The sequence below is a fragment of the Rhododendron vialii genome, chromosome 7a (genome assembly GCF_030253575.1).
Source record: "Rhododendron vialii isolate Sample 1 chromosome 7a, ASM3025357v1".
Lineage (NCBI taxonomy): Eukaryota > Viridiplantae > Streptophyta > Magnoliopsida > Ericales > Ericaceae > Rhododendron > Rhododendron vialii.
In genome coordinates, this window is record NC_080563.1 from 31,898,236 (window position 1) to 31,919,362 (window position 21,127).

General features: G+C 38.5%; 1 protein-coding gene across 2 annotated transcripts; it reads right to left on the reverse strand.

Annotated features, from left to right (window-relative positions):
* Positions 1-1,294: 1,294 nt before the first annotated feature.
* On the reverse strand, positions 1,295-19,838 carry LOC131332261 (autophagy-related protein 18h). 2 transcript variants are annotated; one of them, XM_058366388.1, is made up of 9 exons: positions 19,313-19,838; positions 15,276-15,728; positions 14,305-14,748; positions 13,504-13,743; positions 12,610-13,404; positions 12,351-12,529; positions 3,371-3,501; positions 2,436-3,026; positions 1,295-1,665 (listed from the first exon to the last, which is right to left on the reverse strand). In XM_058366388.1, the coding sequence occupies exons 1-9, from the start codon at positions 19,508-19,510 to the stop codon at positions 1,661-1,663; spliced, it is 3,036 nt and encodes a 1,011-aa protein (XP_058222371.1). In that variant the 5' UTR covers positions 19,511-19,838; the 3' UTR covers positions 1,295-1,660. The 2 variants fall into 2 exon arrangements, with proteins under 2 accessions (XP_058222371.1, XP_058222370.1); XM_058366387.1 differs by having other exon boundaries at positions 2,436-3,038.
* Positions 19,839-21,127: the final 1,289 nt, after the last annotated feature.

Here is a 21,127-nt window from a genome sequence, read left to right on the forward strand (position 1 = left end):
CATTTCGGCGTTAGGGGAGGGTGGAAAACCAAAGCTGGCCTGAGTTCGAAGTTATTTGCTCGACGGTATTTAAGAAGATATTTGAAATCAAATTTGAGCAATGAAGACCCTTTTTGAAGAGGTATGGAATCTAGTTATGAATGATATTTATGAAAGCTACAAAGATTATGGCGTCGAGTTTTCAGAGTGGACGCCTTGTGCTAGGGTCTTTTTAATCTTTATAATTTGTTTTCAAAGATTAATAAAATCTTTTTCTACCGTACAAAAAATAATAATTTCAAAGTGGAGATATTTTAAGACGTCTAAAAATAAAAAGATAGACTAAAATTACAGGATAGAGGGAGTATTATTCTCACCTGAAGAAGGGTGAACAAATAGTGCATTAAGAGCATCTCCAATGTACCTTTTATTTGTTTCATTGTTTGATCTCCCACGCGTGGACAGCCAAAAATCAATCTTATGGGGGAGAAGTTAGTGAAACAAAGAACAGCATAGCCATAAATTGACATTATTAGTAGGGCATTTATTAAGCACAATTTAAAGAAGAAAAAATTCAATACACAGGGACAAGATAACGGAACAAATTGCACTCCTAACAAGAGCAAAACCAATATGTCTGGCTTGTCTAGTCTATTTACTTCTTGAAAAAATAAACTCAACTGAATTGTTTTTCACAAATAGCTTTTGAAGAAGTTTTTTTTTTTTGGTTTCTAGATGAGAAGCAGCGAAAAGTAACATGTCTAGCTCATTCTAAACTAAATCAATGAACAAATACTAGGCAAACAAGCGCTCTTATTTTACTTACATCTAAAATATAATGCTTCTCTTGTGGTACTAAAAATGTTATGCTTTCAAGAAAAAAACTGTTTAAATTGCGTTAAGTTACACGTGCAAATTAGTTAACATATTTCAAAAAACAATTACTATTCTACAGCCATAAACAATTACTCAAACACTCACATTCACATTGGGACCCACAAAAAGATGTTAGTGTCTTTGTGCGTGTGTTTGTAATTACAGAATAATTGTTCAACAAAATATTCCAATGGGGACACGTGTACTCAGTGCGTCTATGCTCCCTCCACAGCACACACCCCCCCCCCCCCCCCCCCCCCAAAAAAAAAAAAAGCTCAAAAAGAGCCTGGTGGGGATGCTCTAAAAAAAAAAGGCCTTAGAAAAAATAAATACCCGTTCTCCTGTACTTTCTTTCCCTTCGCAAATCCCACCAAATCAGCATTCAAATTTTCATGCCCCTTCTGCAGCAAAACGGCATTGATATAAAAGGCATGCACTGTACAGTAGAATGAGCTATTCTCCATTTTCCTCTTTATTTTTACTTTTTTTTCTTTGAAGAACAATATTGTCACACAGCATTGAAATAACACTGTCCATACAGATCTCTTGCACCATAAACTTCAAAATATACAGCATTTACATGATAAATTAGAAGGAATGAACCCAGGCATTTCTGCTCCAGAGACACTTGGGATCATCAGCCAAAGAATAAAGTGCTTAAATCTTCCAGCAATTAGTCAGTAGACATTGGATTCCATACAGCAATAGCCATCACCGGCGGACAAGAAGATCACAGTGCACAATACTTTGAGTGAAAAATGCACAATATGTGGCATTTATCTAGCACATGGGAAGCAGGGGCATGTCAACCTACAGAGAAAAATACACAAATGATCATATAGACAATTGGAAAGCAATCTGCACCATATAATTGACAGCAGGCACAGGGAGTTTCTATGAATGTCTTAACTGAGCAGTACGGAAACAAACAGTCTAAACCACTGTCTCTTTTAACATGCAAGTCAAAGGAGAAAATAGAGCAGTTTAAAGAACATATAATTACAATTCAATGTTTTGTCAGACTAGCTGTTATTTCAGTAGATGGCTTTGTTGCAAAACTTATCAGACTACTGATGGTTTCTATTGTTTTTTGCTGATTTCGTACTTTTATGACATGGACAGTACTGAGAATGTGTTATTAGATCAAACAGGTAAATCGATAAATAGGTTAAAGCGTTGTTATTGTGTATGCATGTTGCATAAGTACGGCTTTAGACGGAGTGGTATGTAATCGTGTCAACTCCACAGGTCGGGCAGTGTGAACATACCTAACACATTTAGACACGAATATGAAATGACAGGATTTGAACATGACAAAACACCACGATGGCCAACCCTAACTGGAGCTTGAAAACCCCTCTACCAAATCTGAAGATGTTTTTTATGGGTTATATAAAAACCCAGACGTGAAAACATGCAAAAGGAATTTCAAGCTTTGTGTTAAAGTCATGAGAATGCTATATACGCAACTATATCAGTCCAAACAATTTTACAATCACCAGCAACCAAAACAATAAAAACCATCATAAAAGAATCAAACTAGAGAAAACAGAACTAAGCATACTTTCAGACTTTCCTACCTTCTTCAGAGAAGGCAAATACACCTCCAAGCATGTCATCATTATCCCCATCTTCCTCGGATTTCTCCTTGTCGCATGGGCTATTATTGCTGCTTTCAACATCTGTAATAGCTTCTGTTAATTCAGGGCTTTCATCATGACTTGACGCTTTACAGTATCCCTCCTCAAAGTATTGTCCAAAATCTATGGGATCATGCATATCTTCATGCACTGGCTCACCAATTATATTCATACTCAAATCAGAACGGTCAGAACTTGTGTTTGAAATTTCACTGGTCAATACACTACTTGAAGACTGAACCTCTCTAGGTGCAGATCCTCCAGTAGAAAGTGCACTAGATTTTGGAGAAGATGGAGTATTTACAACATAACTTTCTCGAATAAAAGAAACTCCAGTTGCAGATGGCCCACGCAAAGTTCGTGCATCCGCTTGGTTGAAGGACCCTGGATTCGTTGCATGAGACCATAAGAAAGCATTATTCTTTCCATTGACCCCATCATTGTCATTTTCACTTTGGACAATGCGAGGATAAGGCCTAAAACTATCCATTTGATGTAAATCACGAACAGCTGCGGGTGTTCTTGATGAACCTGATCGAAATGCTATTGGTACAATAAGTTAATATGTTACTTAACGTGCTTATGTGCTACCTCCATCCCACATTTTTGGTCCTTTTCAACTATTCTGGGCATCTTAAAAATCGTCCATATTGTTTATTATTTCTGTTTCAGATGATGTCGAAAACTGTGTCTACAAGAACTTATAGAGAAGTTCTGATTGGTGGAAAAATTTCAAATTTTTGGCCACACAGATACAGTATTTGTTGATCTGATTAGAATTTAGAAGGAAACAACCGAAGAAGGACCAAGAATCTGGGAGAGAGTGAGCAATCAGTAAGTGCAACTTGCACTTCATACTGAATAACATATCTTACCATCATCTGGGTTTTCAAGTGAGCCAGGTGACACCAGCTTGGTATGGGTAATTATAGCTTCTTCTGATAACTTTTCTTTACTACCATGAGAAGTAGAAGATGAAGTAGAACATTTCCCCGCAACCATGGTCCTGCAGAAAACATCGAAGGTCTTGATCAAAACGAGATGTGGAAACCGCGGAAGGTAGATAAATACAAATCATAGACAAGGCAGTGAACCGAATAAATGCACAGGTTTTAGCACAAAGTACCAATACACAGAATGCATCAGCTTACATTGACCTAGATTGTTAAATACATATATGCACTTCTCTGGTATATGTTCATTTTGTTCATTTCCATTTTCAAATCCCTTCATGAGCTTTTGAGTACGATGACTATATTGAAACACGATTAGTTCACACCAATCTGAAAAGTTTCCTAAATTGTTAACTGGAGTGTCACCAATGCAGTTTCTGTTTCCTTTTAAGTTGTTCCCCCTTGTTTTATTCAACTAGATGCATGCGCCAAAATCAAGTATACGAAGACTCCATCTCAATCTTCCAGCAGAGGTGGTAGAGGGAACAATTGCAGAAGAATTATAACCACATGTTTTTTTTTTTTTTTAAATAACCACATGATTTTTCTCCACTATTATTTCCTTCGTTGAGGCTGGGCTTTGCATTCCAACCCAGATTTTCCCTTTGTTTCTGTTTTCTATACCTTCACTTACTGGAATTTGAACCAAGGATAGATGGTTTATCACTAAAATAAAACACACATGAGTTTTCTTTAAGGCATCTAACAATTAGTGGGAAATATTAGCCCAAAAATCTCCACTACTATTTCCTAGGTTGAGGGTGGGGTTTTGAATTCCAATCTTGATTTCACCCTTTCACTTTTGTGTCGCTACATTCTTACTGAAAACTTGAACCAAGGATAGATGCTTTCATCACTAATTTCAAACAATTTTTTTCTAGGCATCTAACCATTTAAAGCAAAAAAGATAAGCATTTTCTCTATTTGGTATTAGAATATTTGAGACGATCACATCCTATATCATCCATGCAATAAGGCATCACCTAATTCCTATCTACTGCCACATTTAAAAGTATAATTGACGGCATTGTGAAATTGCTATTGTATTTCTTATTGCCGTTTTTTTTTTTTTCAATTATAAGTTCTTTGAATGTTGTTTCCAAGTGCGTTTGTAATAATAATAAAAGTAACCGCCAATAATGGAAAATTTTCTACCCTACTGGCTATTTTTAATCATCAGCCACACAGAATAATACTTAAATGCCAAAAACAAAATGGGATTGAAAAGATCTATATCAGTGAACTTCTAATAAACTCAGGATCTCAACCACATCCCATTATGTATCATTCATTAGACCCCGGACATGGAAACCATAGTGCAAGTCCGCCTTAACTAGCATAAAATCTTTGGTAATTTGACAAACTATTCATTCTCCTACATTATTTGTCAACTTTATAGAGTGCTAGTAGCCATAGTATATGTGCATCGATTGAGCAATTTGTGAACAAATGTTAATATTATAAAAACAACATATGAAACAGTGCACAGTGTAACCCTAGTTATTTGAGAAACTGTCAAAATTTCTAATCTAGTCAACATTTATCAATATATAGCTCTTTGATTTACAGTTTACCAATCTTGATGATATATGTACAAGTTGCTAAACCAAACCAAGCCTTACGTCCCAATTACTTGGGGTCGGCTACATGAATCTGTTTCCTCCATTGAGATCTGTCAAGGGCCACTTATTCACACAGACCTATTATACTCATATCTTTGCGCACTACAGCATCTAATGTCAATTTAGGTCTACCTCTTTCTGTAACATTGCTACCTAGAGCTATCCTATCTGCTCTCTTTACTACTGCATCTTCTGGTCTACGGTAGATATGCCCAAACCACCTTAGCCTATTTTCCCTCAACTTCTCCTCTATAGGTGCTACACCTACCATCTCACGAACTGTTTCATTTCTAATCTTGTCTCGTCTAGTCTTACCACACATCCACCTCAACATTCTCATTTCCGCTACACTCATCTTGCTCACATGTTGTTTCTTAATAGGCCAACATTCTGTCCCATAAAAGCGTCGTTGGTCTTATGGCAGTTCCATAGAATTTTTCCTTCAATTTTGTGGGTACCCTCTTGTCACATAGTACACCAGTTGCGCTTCTCCACTTGAGCCACCCCACTTGGATCCTATGGGTCACATCATCAGCAATCTCTCCATCTCTACAAATAATTGAGCCTAAATACCTAAAATGATCACTCTTTGGTATCTCTTGGTCTTGGATCATCACTCTTTCTTCATGCGCGCTACTGGTACCACTAAACTTGCACACCATATACTCAGTTTTACTCCTACTTATCTGAAAACCCTTTGACTCTAATGTTTCCCTCCAAATTTCCAGTTTCGTATTAACACCTTTAACGGTTTCATCTACGAGGACAATGTCATCTGCAAACATCGTACACCATGGAATATCCTTTTGAAATTGTCTAGTCAATTCATCCATAACTAAGGCAAAGAGGTATGGGCTCAGGGCTGACCCTTGATGCAATCCTACGGTGATTGAAAATTCACTTGTTTCCCCTACTGGTGATTTAATGGAAGTGACGGCACCTTCATAAATGTCTCTAATCACCTCGATATACCCTTTGGTCACTCCTTTTCTCTCCAGAACCCATCATATAATGTCCGTAGGCACCCTATCATAAACCTTTCTAAGTCTATGAAAACCATATGGAGATCCTTCTTCTTTGCTCTGTGTTTTTCTACCAATCTCCTTAATAGGTAGATAGCTTCCATGGTTGATCTTCCTGGCATGAACCCAAATTGTTCCTCTGACACTGTAGTCATCATCCTCAAGCGATGCTCAATAACTCTTTCTCACAACTTCATCGTATGACTCATCAATTTAATACCTCTATAGTTGTTGCAGTTTTGAATATCCCCTTAATTCTTATAGATAGGTACTAAAGTGCTCTTTCTCCATTCATCGGGCATCTTCCTAGTCATAATAATCTTGTTGAAAAACTTTGTCAACCAAGTCACCCCCAAGTCACCTAGACTTTTCCACACTTCAATAGGGATACCATCTGGTCCTAGGGCCTTACCTGGTTTCATCATTTTCAAAGCTTTAACCACTTCGAACTTTTGTATTCTATGTTCTCGCCAGGTACATACACTTCCTCCCCACCAAAGCCTCCTTCATGTTTCTCGTTTAACAACTTATCGAAATATGACTTCCATCTATCCTTGATCGCCTCGTCTTTCACCAACACCACCGAATCAATACCTTTTATACACTTAACTTGAGAAACGTCTCTAGCTTTCCTTTCTCGAAGCTTAGCAAGTTTTTAAATAATCTTTTCTCCATCCTTACTATCGAGTCTAGCGGAAAATTTTTCACATTCTGGTCCTTTTGCCACTTTTTAAGGCACTCGCTCATTTGTTTTTACCATGGTTTGAATCTCGTCATTCTACCACCATGTCTCCTTAGAAATTGGACCTTTTTCCTTCGACTCGCCAAGAACTTCTTTCGATATTCTTCTAATACCGTTAGCTATCGCATTCCACATATTGTCACTATCGCCTTCTACTCCCCACCTACTTCTTGAGACATTCTTTCCTTGAATACCTCTAGTTTCTCCCCTCTTAGACCCCACCATTTAGTCTATGGGCATCTAGTTTCCTTTCTCCTTCTATTATTCCCCTTGAGACAAATATCTAACACCAAAAGTCTATGTTGTGCCACTAGACACTCTCCGGAAATAACCTTACAATCCTTACATGTCAAGCGGCCTGCACCTCTAGCAAGAAAATAGTCAATTTGGCTTCTATTGACTCCACTCTTAAAGGTAATTAAATGCTTCTCTCGCTTCCTATAGAGAGTATTTCCAACTATAAGGTCAAAAGCTACAGCGAAATCTAAAATCCTCCTACCACTTTCATTAAGGTCCCCAAATCCAAAGCCACCATGCACCTTCTCATACCCTTGCTTATGCACTCCCACATGGCCATTGAAATCACCTCCTCCTATAAATAGCTTCTCCCCAAAAGGTATCTCTTGAACCACGTCATCCATTTGCTCCCAGAATTGCTCTTTAATAAGATCATCCAAGACTACTTAGGGTGCGTAAGCACTAATAATATTAACTATACTCTCTCCGATCACAAGCTTAACTGAAATAATCCGATCTCCTTTTCTCGTTACTATAACTACCAAATCTTTCAGGTGTTTATCTACTACGATACCTTACCCATTTCTATGTCTATCCTTACCCGAATAGTAAAGCTTATAACTTGTGTCCTCTATCTCCCTAGCTTTCTCCCCTACCCACTTAGTCTCCTGAAGGCAAGCTATACTAATCCTCCTCCTAAGTATGGTGTCAACTAGCTCCCTAGTCTTACCCGTTAATGTCCCTATATTCCAAGTTGCTAAACGAATCCTATAGTCCTGGGCTAGCTTCTTTACCCGCACTCGTCTAGGCACGCGCGAGAACCCTTGCTCACTTATCACCACACACACCGGCGCCCCTTGCTAAAAGATGTTAAATATTCACAAAAGTGTGGTTTTCTGTGAATGTTGACTTTAAAGCCTTGTTAAATTCATAATTAGATATCCACGAAAAACTCCACTAGAATGACCTCATTGATTATCATCATGTGTAAGGATATACTGAACCAACTAGTAGAACAGATTAATAGTTAAAGTCTTTAAGTGCACCAAAGCTTGACAAATTTACAAGGTATGTTGACAATCTGTTATGCAATTTTAAATGTTGATGTATCCGTAAGATAAGTTGAGGTCACCTATGGCAGCAACTAACACGTGGATCCAAACACACAGTACATGTATCCTTTAGGTACATTGATGTACTATGTGAACAAAAGCACAGTAGTATCACACGGTAGGGTCTGGGTTAGACCTCAACCCCAGCTACAAAGTGAGGGTGCTGAGTGCCCCCATGGTTATATCCTTCAGATTACCTTCATGTCCAGGCAATGTGAGGCTTTCATCACAGATATCTGTATTACATCTCCTGAAAAGAGTTTCAACTAATCTAAAAGGGGCCAAGTGCGATCTAGCAAGTGTTAGTGTTACATTCATTAGTGAGCTAGGTTGTCTCCATGGTGACCTTAGTGGTAATGATATCGGGAAGGGTTCCACATGCAAAAATCTTCCCCCAACCCCACCTAAATAAGGTAAGAATGCTCCCAGCCGCTGGCCCAAAAGTGAGCCCATGCGAAAACTAAATGACGAGGCATGCCACAACCCTGACAGTGATTGAAAACGGCAAGTGGCTACCAACACACTGTTCAAGCTTTCATTTAGTACTTTTGAATCAATACAGGCCAGCAGACTAAAAAGTTTTTAAACCCATTTCTGAAATTGAAGCAACTTTAATTCAGGAAAATATCTGTGTCGTAAAGTTAGAGTTCACATCACAGCCTTTTAGAAAATGAACCATTCTGTCTCACAGGAGGGGAAACAAAGTACTCCCATGTTGAAACTTCATCACGAGCAAACAGCTTATAAAAGCAGCTCCAACTATTAAATAATTGTTCGATGGAAGATAAATAATGCACAATTGGGGGGTGTGGGATGCACAATGGCAGATGTACAGGCATCCAAGAAAACCTACTTAAGAAATATAGCAAACAAAACCAAACCAAATAAAGCCTCAAGTCCCAATCAATTGGAATAAACTATATGAATCCTTTTTTTTCCCCACCAGGTTGTTTTTTTGCCAATATTGTAAAACATCTGCAAGGCTTAGCGGGGTGGTAGTAGGTTAGTCCCCAGTGGATTTAAGAGGATATCCATAGCCCTAAATCCCAAACGCCCACCATGGGGCTCGAACCCTAGCCTCCCACATGGGGAGGACAAGAGTTACCAACTGGGACAGGAGCCCATTGGTTTTTCCCCACCAGTTGAAGGCATCATCTTCCAAGATATTTAAAAAAAAATTAGATTCTTCCGAATTACCGCCTCTAGTGTCAATTTTGGCCTATCCCTCTACCTTAGTGTTACCCTCAAACGAAAACCATAACACTCCTTCTAACTATCGCATCGGTTGATCTGCAATAGATATGTCCAAACCACCTTAATCTATTTTCTCTCATCTTATCTTTCATTGGTGCTACCCTTAGTCACACAATTTGCTCTTGGAGGGTAGCATACAAGCACTCAGATCACAGTCTGATGGACTGGATAACAAATCGCTCGAAATTTGTAAATTCAATTTCTACAAGTCACGAATTGTTCACAGATTCAATCGTTAAGCCAATAATAATTTTTGGCAAATTTATTAATTGCTAAAGCAGTAAAAGTGGTTGCAATGTGTCAGATCAATAGCTTTATGCATGTGGAATGATGACAAAACCTTGTCTCCTGTTTGCTAAAAGTGCCACTAGTCAAACTTGTATGAGGAGTGAAAGTGAACTTAAAATCACAAAACCACATTAATTTCACTTCATTTTACAATACGGTGCATGGAGTTCTGTTGATTAATTTCTTCCATTGGGATTATTTATACGTATGGCACTTTCTTGGAAAAATTGGAATATTGGATTATGGGTTTGAAGTGAATTTACTGATCCTTGCTTGCAAGACTGGCGCCAAATGTGAAGAATGAGCTACAGGACTGCTCATTGTCAGAGAGAGAGAGAGAGAGAGATACATAAATGAACAGAGGGAGTGAGAGAGAGAGACATGGCAGATTCGATGGGGGGAGTGGGGACTGTGAGGGAGAGGGAGAAAGAGATACATACATATACATATATTAGTAAAAAAAACATTAATATCCTTCAAATAACCCAGTTAGGTATAACTTTTCCATCCAATACATGGATGGAATGTGGGAATTGGCCTTAGTAAGTAACAGTTTGTTAGTTTAAGGGGCAAGTGTGTGCAATTGATAGTTAAAGAACGAAGTAAACAAAATTTGAATAGTTTAAGGGCGATGCTCTTTCTCCATTCATCAGCCATCTTTCTAGTGTAGTTAAAATAATCTTGTGGACAGCTTTGTCAACTACGACACTCCAATGTCACCAAGGCTCTTCCATGCCTCAATGGGAAAACCTCATGGTCCTGAAACTTTGTATTGCACGGCTTCATCCTTCTCAGCGCATTCGCCACTTCAGACTTTTGTACTCAGCGATGATACATATATTCTTGGCTACCACTCCCACTACTTTAATAGTTTCTAAAAGTAGTTCTCCCATCTTCCTTTAATCTCATCACCATCACTAATACCCTGCAATCGTCATTTTTTTATGCACGTAACTCGACAAAGTTCTCTTCTCTCCCGATTGGCAAGCTTATAAATATTCGTCTCTCCATCCTTGCTGTCTAGTCTAGCATAGAAATTAGTAGATGATATCATCTTAGCTTACCCCATGGCTTTCTTAGCCTCCTTGAAGGCTTGTTTATAGCTCTGAAAATTGTCTTAAGTTCTATCCGTCCACCACTTTTTAAAGTTCTCTTTTTAAGCTTTTACTATGGCTTGGACCTCATCCGTCCACTAGCAGGTCTCTTTAAAGATGGGATCCCTCTAGTATTTTAAAGTCAGCCTAGGTAGCCACCCAATACCTAGATTTTAGGGTCTTCGAGTTGATTAAGCATCTTACACATTTTTGAAAATTAGGCAAGGATTAGTCAGCTAGGTGGTGTCTAATCGGAGGGTGTATTCCGTAATTTCTAAAAAAATTAGTAAAATGTGTAATGCTAAAAAGTACGAGGGGTTAAATGTTTTTTTAAATAAACAGATTATATATATACATAATATACCAAGGATTCTCTGATTCAAACCCTAAAAATTTATATTTTTGTTGCTACTTTAATCTTGATTCATTTCTTCCTAGTCTTATGTCCTTTCTTACTCAAACTTTGGGGGATGTGGGAAGACATTATATTTAAAGACTGGAAAAAACAACTAATCTGAAGGCGCCTTGAGTAGTCAGCCTAGACGCTAAGCGCATCCCTTTCGCCGTACTAGCGCCTAGCGATTTTTAGAACATTGGATCTCTCACTTTCAAGTCGCTAAGGATATCTTGCAATATTCTACTAGTGTAGCCCACCGTCACATTCCACATTTTCTCACTACTTTCTAATTACTACAATTCATCCATCTCCAGCTAAAATATGTTCCTATAAGAAACAGCAAACTCGTTTTGCAACAAAATAAGGATAGTAGCGCGAAGAAAACCCAAGCAGATCAAGAACCTGATGTAGTCAAGTGATTTTACAAAGTTATTATAGTTAATTTGAGTTGTGCATTACGTAATGAGCACAAAAATTGAATTGGGTATCGAGGCCTGCTTTTCTGATGCCTTTTGACATTGAAGGTTCCATGGCATAACATCCTTTGAGTTCCTCGATTTTTGGAGGTATAGAAGGACCGCTACTTTAATGGTAAAACTTTATAAAAGCAACCACTTTGTGCATATATTGCCAAAGGTTAGGTCTATCTCCAGTTGTCCTCCACCCATACCCCCCATCGATTGGGGAGTACATAGGTATTATTATTATTGTTGTTAATTGAGAAGAATCCAACTTAAGTCTTATTAATGGGGAAATGCAACCTACGCAGAGGAGACCCCAGAGACAACTAACAAACAGTTAATCCTATTACCTTTCAGCATGCACCTCATAATCAACTTACATAAACACCATCCATGCCCTGGCAGCCATGATGTGCTTGGGCATTTGCCACATTTAGATCCTAGACTAGGATATCCAAAGGTGACCAGTGACCTAGACCTTGGAGAAGCTCTCCACCTAAAGATTTTAGTTGAGTATTGCATGTTTGGTGATATAATCTGTACATATCAAAAAAAAAAACAATCTAACAGCAGGAGAGAAAATATCCAGGTATCCTTAATTCAACAGTGACTGGCAAACCATCTCAGAAATACCACTGAAAAGTAATCAGGATAGGCAAACAAATAAAATTACCTGTCATCACTCCAGTCTGAATGAACCCTGTGGAAACGATCAAAAACAGGCAGCAAATCCTTCCGCTTTATCTCAACCTCGTGAACAGCTATCTTTTCAATCTCAATCTCTCCATCAATTTGATCTTCAGCGAGATTATTTTCCTCATCCCCAAGAAGACTCATCCTGAAGAAGCATATCTAGAACAGACAATAAAAGATTACAAGCACACTCTAGAAAAAAGCTCATTTTCAAAAAAGTTAACAAAACAGAAAAGTACCTTAGACTTTTGCCAAATTGGTATCCTCCCAGACCGTATCTGCACTTCTGCATTGGATAGATACACATGAGAATGTTCATGTTGCTTTCCCAAATCCTTTTCCCCAGTATCATTATCTTCATAATCAGAAGCATCCATGAGCATTGCAGATTCTCGATCACCAGGATTATTCCCATAAATGCATTCCTCCCTTTCAAGCCAATCTACTCTTCTGCAGACGTCCCACCATTGAACGGGCTCAAATTTCACATGTAGCTCTTCCTCTTGCATTTGCACCAATGAGTCCGTCCCAGCTCCTGAAGCAGATTCACTTTGTTCTCCCCCCACTGAAGGCAGGAGTTCATATTGAATTACATTACCGGATGGAGAATAAACCAGTAAGTGCTCCAAGGCGTTGACTTTTGAGAGAGCAAGTTGCTTGTGAGGATGCACAGAGCTGTGAAAGATGGCAGCAACACCGCCCGGTTGCACAGAGACCTTTCCTGCTGCAGAAGATGCAGCATTGCTGACGGTATTTAGCCACCCAGAATTACCAAGTCTGATTCTACTAACCACGGATAGAGTGATAGGAGGTGGAGGGGAAGAAAAAGACTGCCGACTCATCACAAGAGATGAAGTAGACCACCACGGATGAGATAGGACAGGTATGAGACGAGGTCCATCACTGTGAGAATTCTGTATTTGAAGACCAGTTTCACCACCAAAAGGAGAGAGTACAAAAATATGGCAAGTCCCCCTAGATGAAACTATAGCTACCCACTGGCTGTATTGACTAAAAGATATATCTTGAATCACCTGTAACAAGAAAACAGACATAGCAGAAAAATTAGGTCAACTAATAAGTCATGAATATCCAGAAACATATCTATAAGCAATAGCAGAAAAAGAATGTACAGCTGAAGTCAGGCCGCGATGGAGCTTGTAAAGGTGCGCATGAGAAGAACTCCAATCAGAGGTTCGAGCTCCTGATCCATTTTGAGACAGCATGATGCGGAAGATATTTATATTGTTCCCGTGTACAGAGGCAGTAACTAGAAGAGTCCCACTTGGGTCAAAAGACAGAGCTGATATAGGACTAGTATGAGCCCTAAATTGTGAGACAACAGCTTTAGACACAAAATCTCTAATAACAACCTGCAACAAAAAATAACAATCAACCTTAAGCACACAAAATATATTCTGATTCTCAGCAAGATTATTAACTGCATCAAACCGCTCCCGTATTGTAAATGTTTATAGCTGGAGTGATATTTACCTAGATACCACCCACAAAGAGAGAGGCTAGCAGGGTGGGAAACAATGTAGAAACATGTGAAAATGTGCCTTTTTTCATCAACAAGAAAAAGAAAAAGAACTCTTGGAGAGAGAACTCATCTACACTGGAATACATTGAAAAACAAAATCCACCCTCTCTTTCTCTCTCACACCTCTTGCATTTCCATATATATTTTGTGCGAGGAAAAGCATGAGCTAGACAGAAAACCTTGAGCCGATTTAAAAAAAAAAAAAACAGAAAACCTCATGACTAAGCATGGATACGGTGGGACATTGAGTTTTTTCTATACAAAAAAACACAAACCAGCATTAAATCGCTTATCATAGAATATGAGTTTTCTCATCCTTCGTAAACATTTTGTGCTGCAGCATCAATATTCCATGCAGGATGTTGCTATAAGTAATTGTTGGTAAACTAACCGTTCCAGCAGTGTCATTTTCAGTTGATGTTGTGGGAGCTCTGCCAACTTTCCAGCCAGAATTCGATGAAGCAGGAGGGCTAGAACCATCAGGCATAAGCTCATGATAATATTTAGTGAAAGTCTTGTATCCCTTGTCACCCAAGTTAACCAATCCGGCCGCTAACTGCTTGCTTGATTCCATTGCATATCTAGCGACCAGACTTCCATTTCCAGGTGAGGTAGAAGGACTGACACCAGGAGAAGGGCTAAGACTTTGGGGACTCAGACGTCCTGTGCTTGATGACAATGGGTTGTTAGATGCATAAGCCAACCATCTGGGGCCCACGGCCATTGGTCCATAGCCAATATTAACTCCAACCAGTCCTGGGCTCACCAACTGAGGAACTGGATAAGTAAGGACATTGAACTTACTCTCAAGGGTAAGCGCATCAAAGCAGTAAATCTGCCGGCAAACATCAAACATTATGAGTCAGTTCAATTCTCCAAATTACATAATTGTATTTCAAGACAAAACAGTTCGAGTGAGCATTTTGTTTGACCATCAGCAGTTCACGCAGCCGGCGGCCCCATCTTACTCATCTAGCCACCAAAGACCTGGTTGTCTTATTCCGATCGGACTATATAAATCCAGAGGACCATGTATCCCACATTTAGCTGGAATTTTTTATGCAACGGTCAAATTGCCATGTGATATACAAATACCTAGGGGATAAAGTATCAATAATCTGTAACTATTAATCCAATAGAATTACATATATCAGCTTATATAACCCTTTATTAGTCCAGTCAACCAAACAGGGCCTAAAGGGTACTTAGAAAGTGATCACGTAACAAATCATCGTACTGTAATGAACATATGCTATATCCTCTCCCGCTGACAACATTTCCAAAGGAATTATTTACAAGTGCCACCCAAGGAAAATCAAATTGCCACCTTTCAAATAAAATGCTCAAACACGAAATACTTACTTGTGCTACAAGACCCACAGCCACTATCCGTGGACTGCATCTAACCATATACACGGCAGACCGGAATCTCAGAACATGAACATAGTTGTGAGATCTCAATGAGTAAAACCTAACCGCTGTTGGAGAGTTGAGAAGGTTCCCCATTTGAGGGTCACAGCCATCTCTGACAAAAACATCTCTCCCATTCTGCATGGGACCTGAGCTTCTTGGTTCATCACTTGCCACAACCAAAAGCAAGGGATGCGATGTTTGAAATCCTTCACGGCCCTCGGACTTTGCAGGGATGGGCTGCATTTGTAAAAATGTGACTGGATCATCCCGCCTCGAAACCAATTCGATGAAATTAGAAGCATCCTCAACATCAAGGACTTGAAAGCCATTGGAGTATCCAAGCAAGAGAACGCGTTTTACAGAAGGACCAAGTTCTACTTTGTCGAAGGAAGCCCATAAAACCTGTTAGCCAACAGAATTCACAGAATGCTCATACGTTTTGGGAAAAGAAAATTTTGGAAATAATAACATATGAAGCAGCACACAAAGAAAAAGGGAAAAGTCAGAAGATACATACAAAAAATCCTATCCAGAGATGTGACGGGAGGAAAAAATCAATTCATCTGTGTCTATCTATTAGACCACAGAGAAAATATACCATTTGGTGTCTTAAAACCTTTTATATTATTCATTAATTCTCAACTAATCAGTAATGTCAGCTGAACAGCTTTGGATTATTGCTCCTTAAAAGGGATTTCTGAGGATTTCGTAATCACCAAAGAATCATAACTCTATTTACGGAGGAACCAAAGTTGCCAGAAATTGGTTAAGCAACCACTGTGAGTAGTAGGAAGAAAACAGTAAAATGATAAGAGAGAATTTGCTTTCTCACTTAAAGACAAAACTCTACCCATTCATATCTTGGAGAAACTTCCTGCAACCAATCATACTCTCTTGATGCTGAAAATGCACAGCATGGTGCATTTCCTGTACTAAAAACCCTCCAAGTTCAAAATCCAGCGAAAGCATCAGCAGAATCTCCTCTTTAATTCAATGTGTGTTACTTTCTCCTTTGGCCACCTTCTAACCAGTGAACCACCAACTTAATATTCACCCCAAACCAGTGTTTTACACACCATATTCCTATTTAACTGGTGAGGTGACTATAAAATTGCTTCAATCCATGCTCTACTACCCATGTAGAACTTACCTTTGACAGCAATATTTGATTCTTCGATCACACACTGAAACCTTTTCGTGTCAGAACCACACATAAACACAGAGAGATACATTATACTAATGTAAATACCTAGGATAATCAAGCATTTCTTTATGTGACAACATATGAGCCTTTCGTCTAACTCAGCAGGTAGAGTTATTGGGCTCCTAAATTATCTTCAAACTTGCTAATGGATGACTCATATGTCTATCAGGTCGAGGTTGGTGCAATCTTTATTATTGTTCCTTAGTTAAAAGCGCACTTAACAAAGCTTTGACCCCATCTACTTCCGGTGTTAGCTCCACATACGGGTATCCTTCCAATGTCACCTAAATTACTCTTAGCCCCCTTTTGCCTTTTGGAGCTTAAACATGAATTAATATGCTCCTCTATGTTTGGGGTTTAATTGGTCTCCACAATGGGTGCTCCGTATCAAGTTGACCTTCTCACAGATACTTTCCACAATGGAAAAAGAAATAGATGATATGCTAGTCACCAAAACATAGTTACTAACTTGTTAATCTGTCTACTTTCATATGATCTAATTTTATGAAATCCATCTAAAACCTCATTTTTGAAATGTTCATTCTTCACCATAATTACCAGGGGGGGAAAAAAGAGAGTCTCACAGTGAAACCTATGACTTACCGTCATACGACGAGACAATCCTCAGCTCAGGGTTTCATCTCCTAAGTTGAAGTTACATTATGACGAGACAGATTTGTTCTGATTAGAGTACATATCCTCCAGACTAGCACAAACAAATTTAATCCCAGTAATTACCGTGTAGCGGCACTTGTGAATTCACAATGCCCGGTTACGGTTGGGGAAGGACATTGACTTCCAACTTTCCAAAAAATTCAATCAAAGTTTTTTACTTGCATTATCCTTTGGCATCTTTGTATACACTGCATGTATTAAGTTTCTAAGAATTTTTAATCAGTAGGATAGAAAGTAAGTTTGTGATGCTCGTCTGTACATTTGGTACCTATATCATATAGGAGAAGTGCCATAGTCAGATATCGCACAAAAAGATGATGAACATGGTAGCGTGGTTAATGCAGAAACAGAAGATACTCCTATTTTTCATTTTAGTTTTTTGATAAGCAATGAATTCATTGAAAAGGAATCAAGGAGATACCACCCATGTACAAAAGAAAGCGAAGAACAGAAGGCCATAAGCCAACAATACCAAAAGCGAGCGAACAATGAATGGAACCTATACACCCCTCTTAATGATAAAACATCTAACATGTCCAGGATTTTGGATCAAGGATTTGGAGACAGAGATGAAAAAAACAAAACGTAAGGCATTTTCATTTCATAAACTCAAGATGTGCTTCCCTTGCCCCTTCTTATAGTTCAGCAAATCCCTCCACAAATCCTTACAGTTTCGTTTAAGAAAGCTTCTAGTAAAAAACAAGTTCCACGAGCCGATAATTATTAGCACTTGTTGCAAATGCAATAAGTTTGAAATATGACCTCCCATCAGAGTCTCAGAATCAATAAACAAGCCCACCCCATCCGCAAACATTGGACAAAAATGAAACCCTAACCAATCAAAGTCAGGCCTGTTTGGTTACTAAATAAGGTATACAAAGTAGAACGAGCTAAAGGGGGAGAAAAGAAGAAAGGAAACTTTGCTAAATACTTCAAATCCAACTAGTTGGCTTGCTAAATCGAACTTCCTCATTTCCATATAAAATCTGGACTCAAAACCCAAGCTATGCCATGTTGCCAACCACCAAATCAAAACACTTCCCTAAAATAAACTCCTCAGCAAGAAAACACAAATCCCAAATAAGTACTTTCCAGAAACATAATGCTAACTCCCAAATCAAAACCCAAACTAGTACCATAAACATAAAGCACACAATAGGACAAGGACCACTCACACGATTAATTAACTGGAAAATATAACCATAATTGGACATGAAAGCGAAATCACTATGATCCAATAATTCAGGTGTCCGGGCTAGCTTACGCGCACATCGACTACTACTATGATCAATCCCACCGTCCACTGGCAGGGCCCAATTAAAACAACTTTAAGCACACAAACTCACATGATTATTCAACTCAAAAAGATAACCATAATTGGACGTGAAAATGGATTTACTACGATTCATTTTTTTTTTTTCCTTATAACTCAAGCGTCTTGGCCAGCTTACACGCACATCGACTACTACTAAGATCAATCCCACCATCCACTAGCGAGGCCCAATTAGAAAACTAAAAGCACAGAATAAAACTGCTCACAATAAAACACTATAAAACAAGGAAAAATATAACCATAATTGGACATGAAAACAAATTCACTACGACAATAATTTCCGCATACGCCTAACTCGACTAATCCTGGGACCAATCCCACTGTCCACTGGACAGGCCCATTTAAAACAACTGAAAGAACACACTCTCACATGATCATTCAGCTAAAAACATAACCGTGGATTTACTACAATTCAATAAATTCTTTTTTTACAACTAACTCGTCCGGGCTAGCTTATGCGCGCTCCGACCCCGTCCCCTAGCATGGCCCAATTAGAATTGAGTAATACCGGACCAATCCCACCGTCCACTAGCGAGCCCAATTAAAACAACCGAAAGCACAGAATGACAGAATAAAACAGCTCAAAATAAAACACTATAAAACAAGGACCACTAATTACTCACATGATTATTCAACTGGAAAATATTACCATAATTGGAAATGGAACCGGGTTTACTACGATTCAACAATACCTTCTTCTTTTTTATAACTCAATGTCAGAACTAGCTCACGAGCATTCCGACTAATCCCTCCCAATAAAAATCGAAGTAATACCTGGTCTTTCCGAAGGTCGTCGGCGTCGGCAGAGATGGAGGCGGCGACGGAGGCTCCGGCGGAGCGGACGTTGGAAGAGACGGTCTTGATACAAGAGGAAAGGAGGCGGAGAGAATTGGGGATAAATCCATTCGAGTTATTATTATTATTAGGATTGTGCTTGCTCTTATGATTATTGCTTGCTTGGGTTTTCCTCATAATAATCAGAGAGCTCTCGGGAAAGTTTCTTTACCGGTCACCAGAGACACGCCGGCAATGATGATGACTCCTCCGCCTCCTCCCTCCGCCTCCGCCGCCGACAGTTGCCGGGAACTCACGATCAGATGGAGCATTTAAAAATGGGGCCCGCCCGCGCCTGAATTTCAAAGTCGGAGATAACTACGGCGAGAATTTGGTGTCGATGTTGTTGATTTTGTTGTCGTTGGCGGAGTTGGGTTTGACCTTCGCTGAGACGGTTTCTCTCTCTCTCTCTCTCTCTCTCTCTCTCTCTCTCTTCCCTCTCTCTCTCCTCTCTCTCTCGGTTTTGGAGTTTGCTTGTTAATTGTAGCGGTGGAAGGAAGTTTTGCTTAATGTTGGAAATACCTCTCAGGTTTCAATAGTATTACTTCGCTCCCTACATGGTTTCGGTCTTGTAGTTTTCTTTTTTTTTTTTGCTCTGTATATTGGGATTTGTACGAGCACTGTCAACTAATGTAAAATTGTCACACATTTTTTAATAGTTTTGCCTTAGGATCATTTAAGAGATACTCTCTCCGTCCTAATTTACTTATCTCAGTTCTATTCTAACTGGATAAAAAAAATTAATTATATCTTTAAATGGATAATGAGTTTATATCCAATATTGATCTTATTTGATAGATCTCGATTTGTTCTATAATATAATATTTTTGAAATTATCTAAAATACTATAAATTACAAAATATAATCAATTGAAAAGTGACACAAACTCCCAAAAAGGATAATTAAATTAGGACGGATGGAGTACGTAATTTGACCAAATTGATGTTTGCAAACTCGATATGGAATTAGAGATATTTTGATATTCAATTATTAATTAATATTGGAAAGAAGATTTATTGGGCTACTTAAAGAACTATTGAGTAAAGTTTTAAATCTTTTAACAAAATTTTACTTTGCATAAGCTTAATGCTATTTTGGAAGATTATTCAAGAATGTCGGTGCAGATCTATTTAAAAAAGTCAAGTCATGCAAAAAAAAAGTGATATTCTATGTAGTTTTTGGCTCATGCTCAAATTTACTAGAATACAATTTAATTGTTGAGAGAAATGATATTTGTATTCTAGTAATTATTTTCACACAACTCAACTCTTGTGAGAGCTAAAACTTAAGAGTCAAAAGGAAAGTGTAAGCATCTTGCATGGTAATTGTAACTTTTAAGGAAAATATATCCTTACCCATAGCATATCAATTAATATTTATATCAAACAATAGTAGTGCTACCTAGTACCTACACTTCATCTTTAACCTCTCACAATTTTTTTTTCAAAAGGTAAAATAATACATGCAAGAGGAGAAACTTAAAATCGAATGGTAGATGTCATTTTCTAATTAGAATGGATCCATAAACAATTGCATTTTCTAAAATTTGGAACTATCGGTTATACAACAATATGGTCGTACCAGAGGAGCACCAAGACCGTACATAAATTAGAAGGAGGGAATTCTGATATTATTTGAAACATTTGGGGAGGTTCTAGATGTTAATCATAAAGTGAGGGAAAGAAATGAAAGATGGGGCAAAACAGTTTACGTCACGACACGGGATAAGAATATCTTAAATGAGATGCGGAAGCA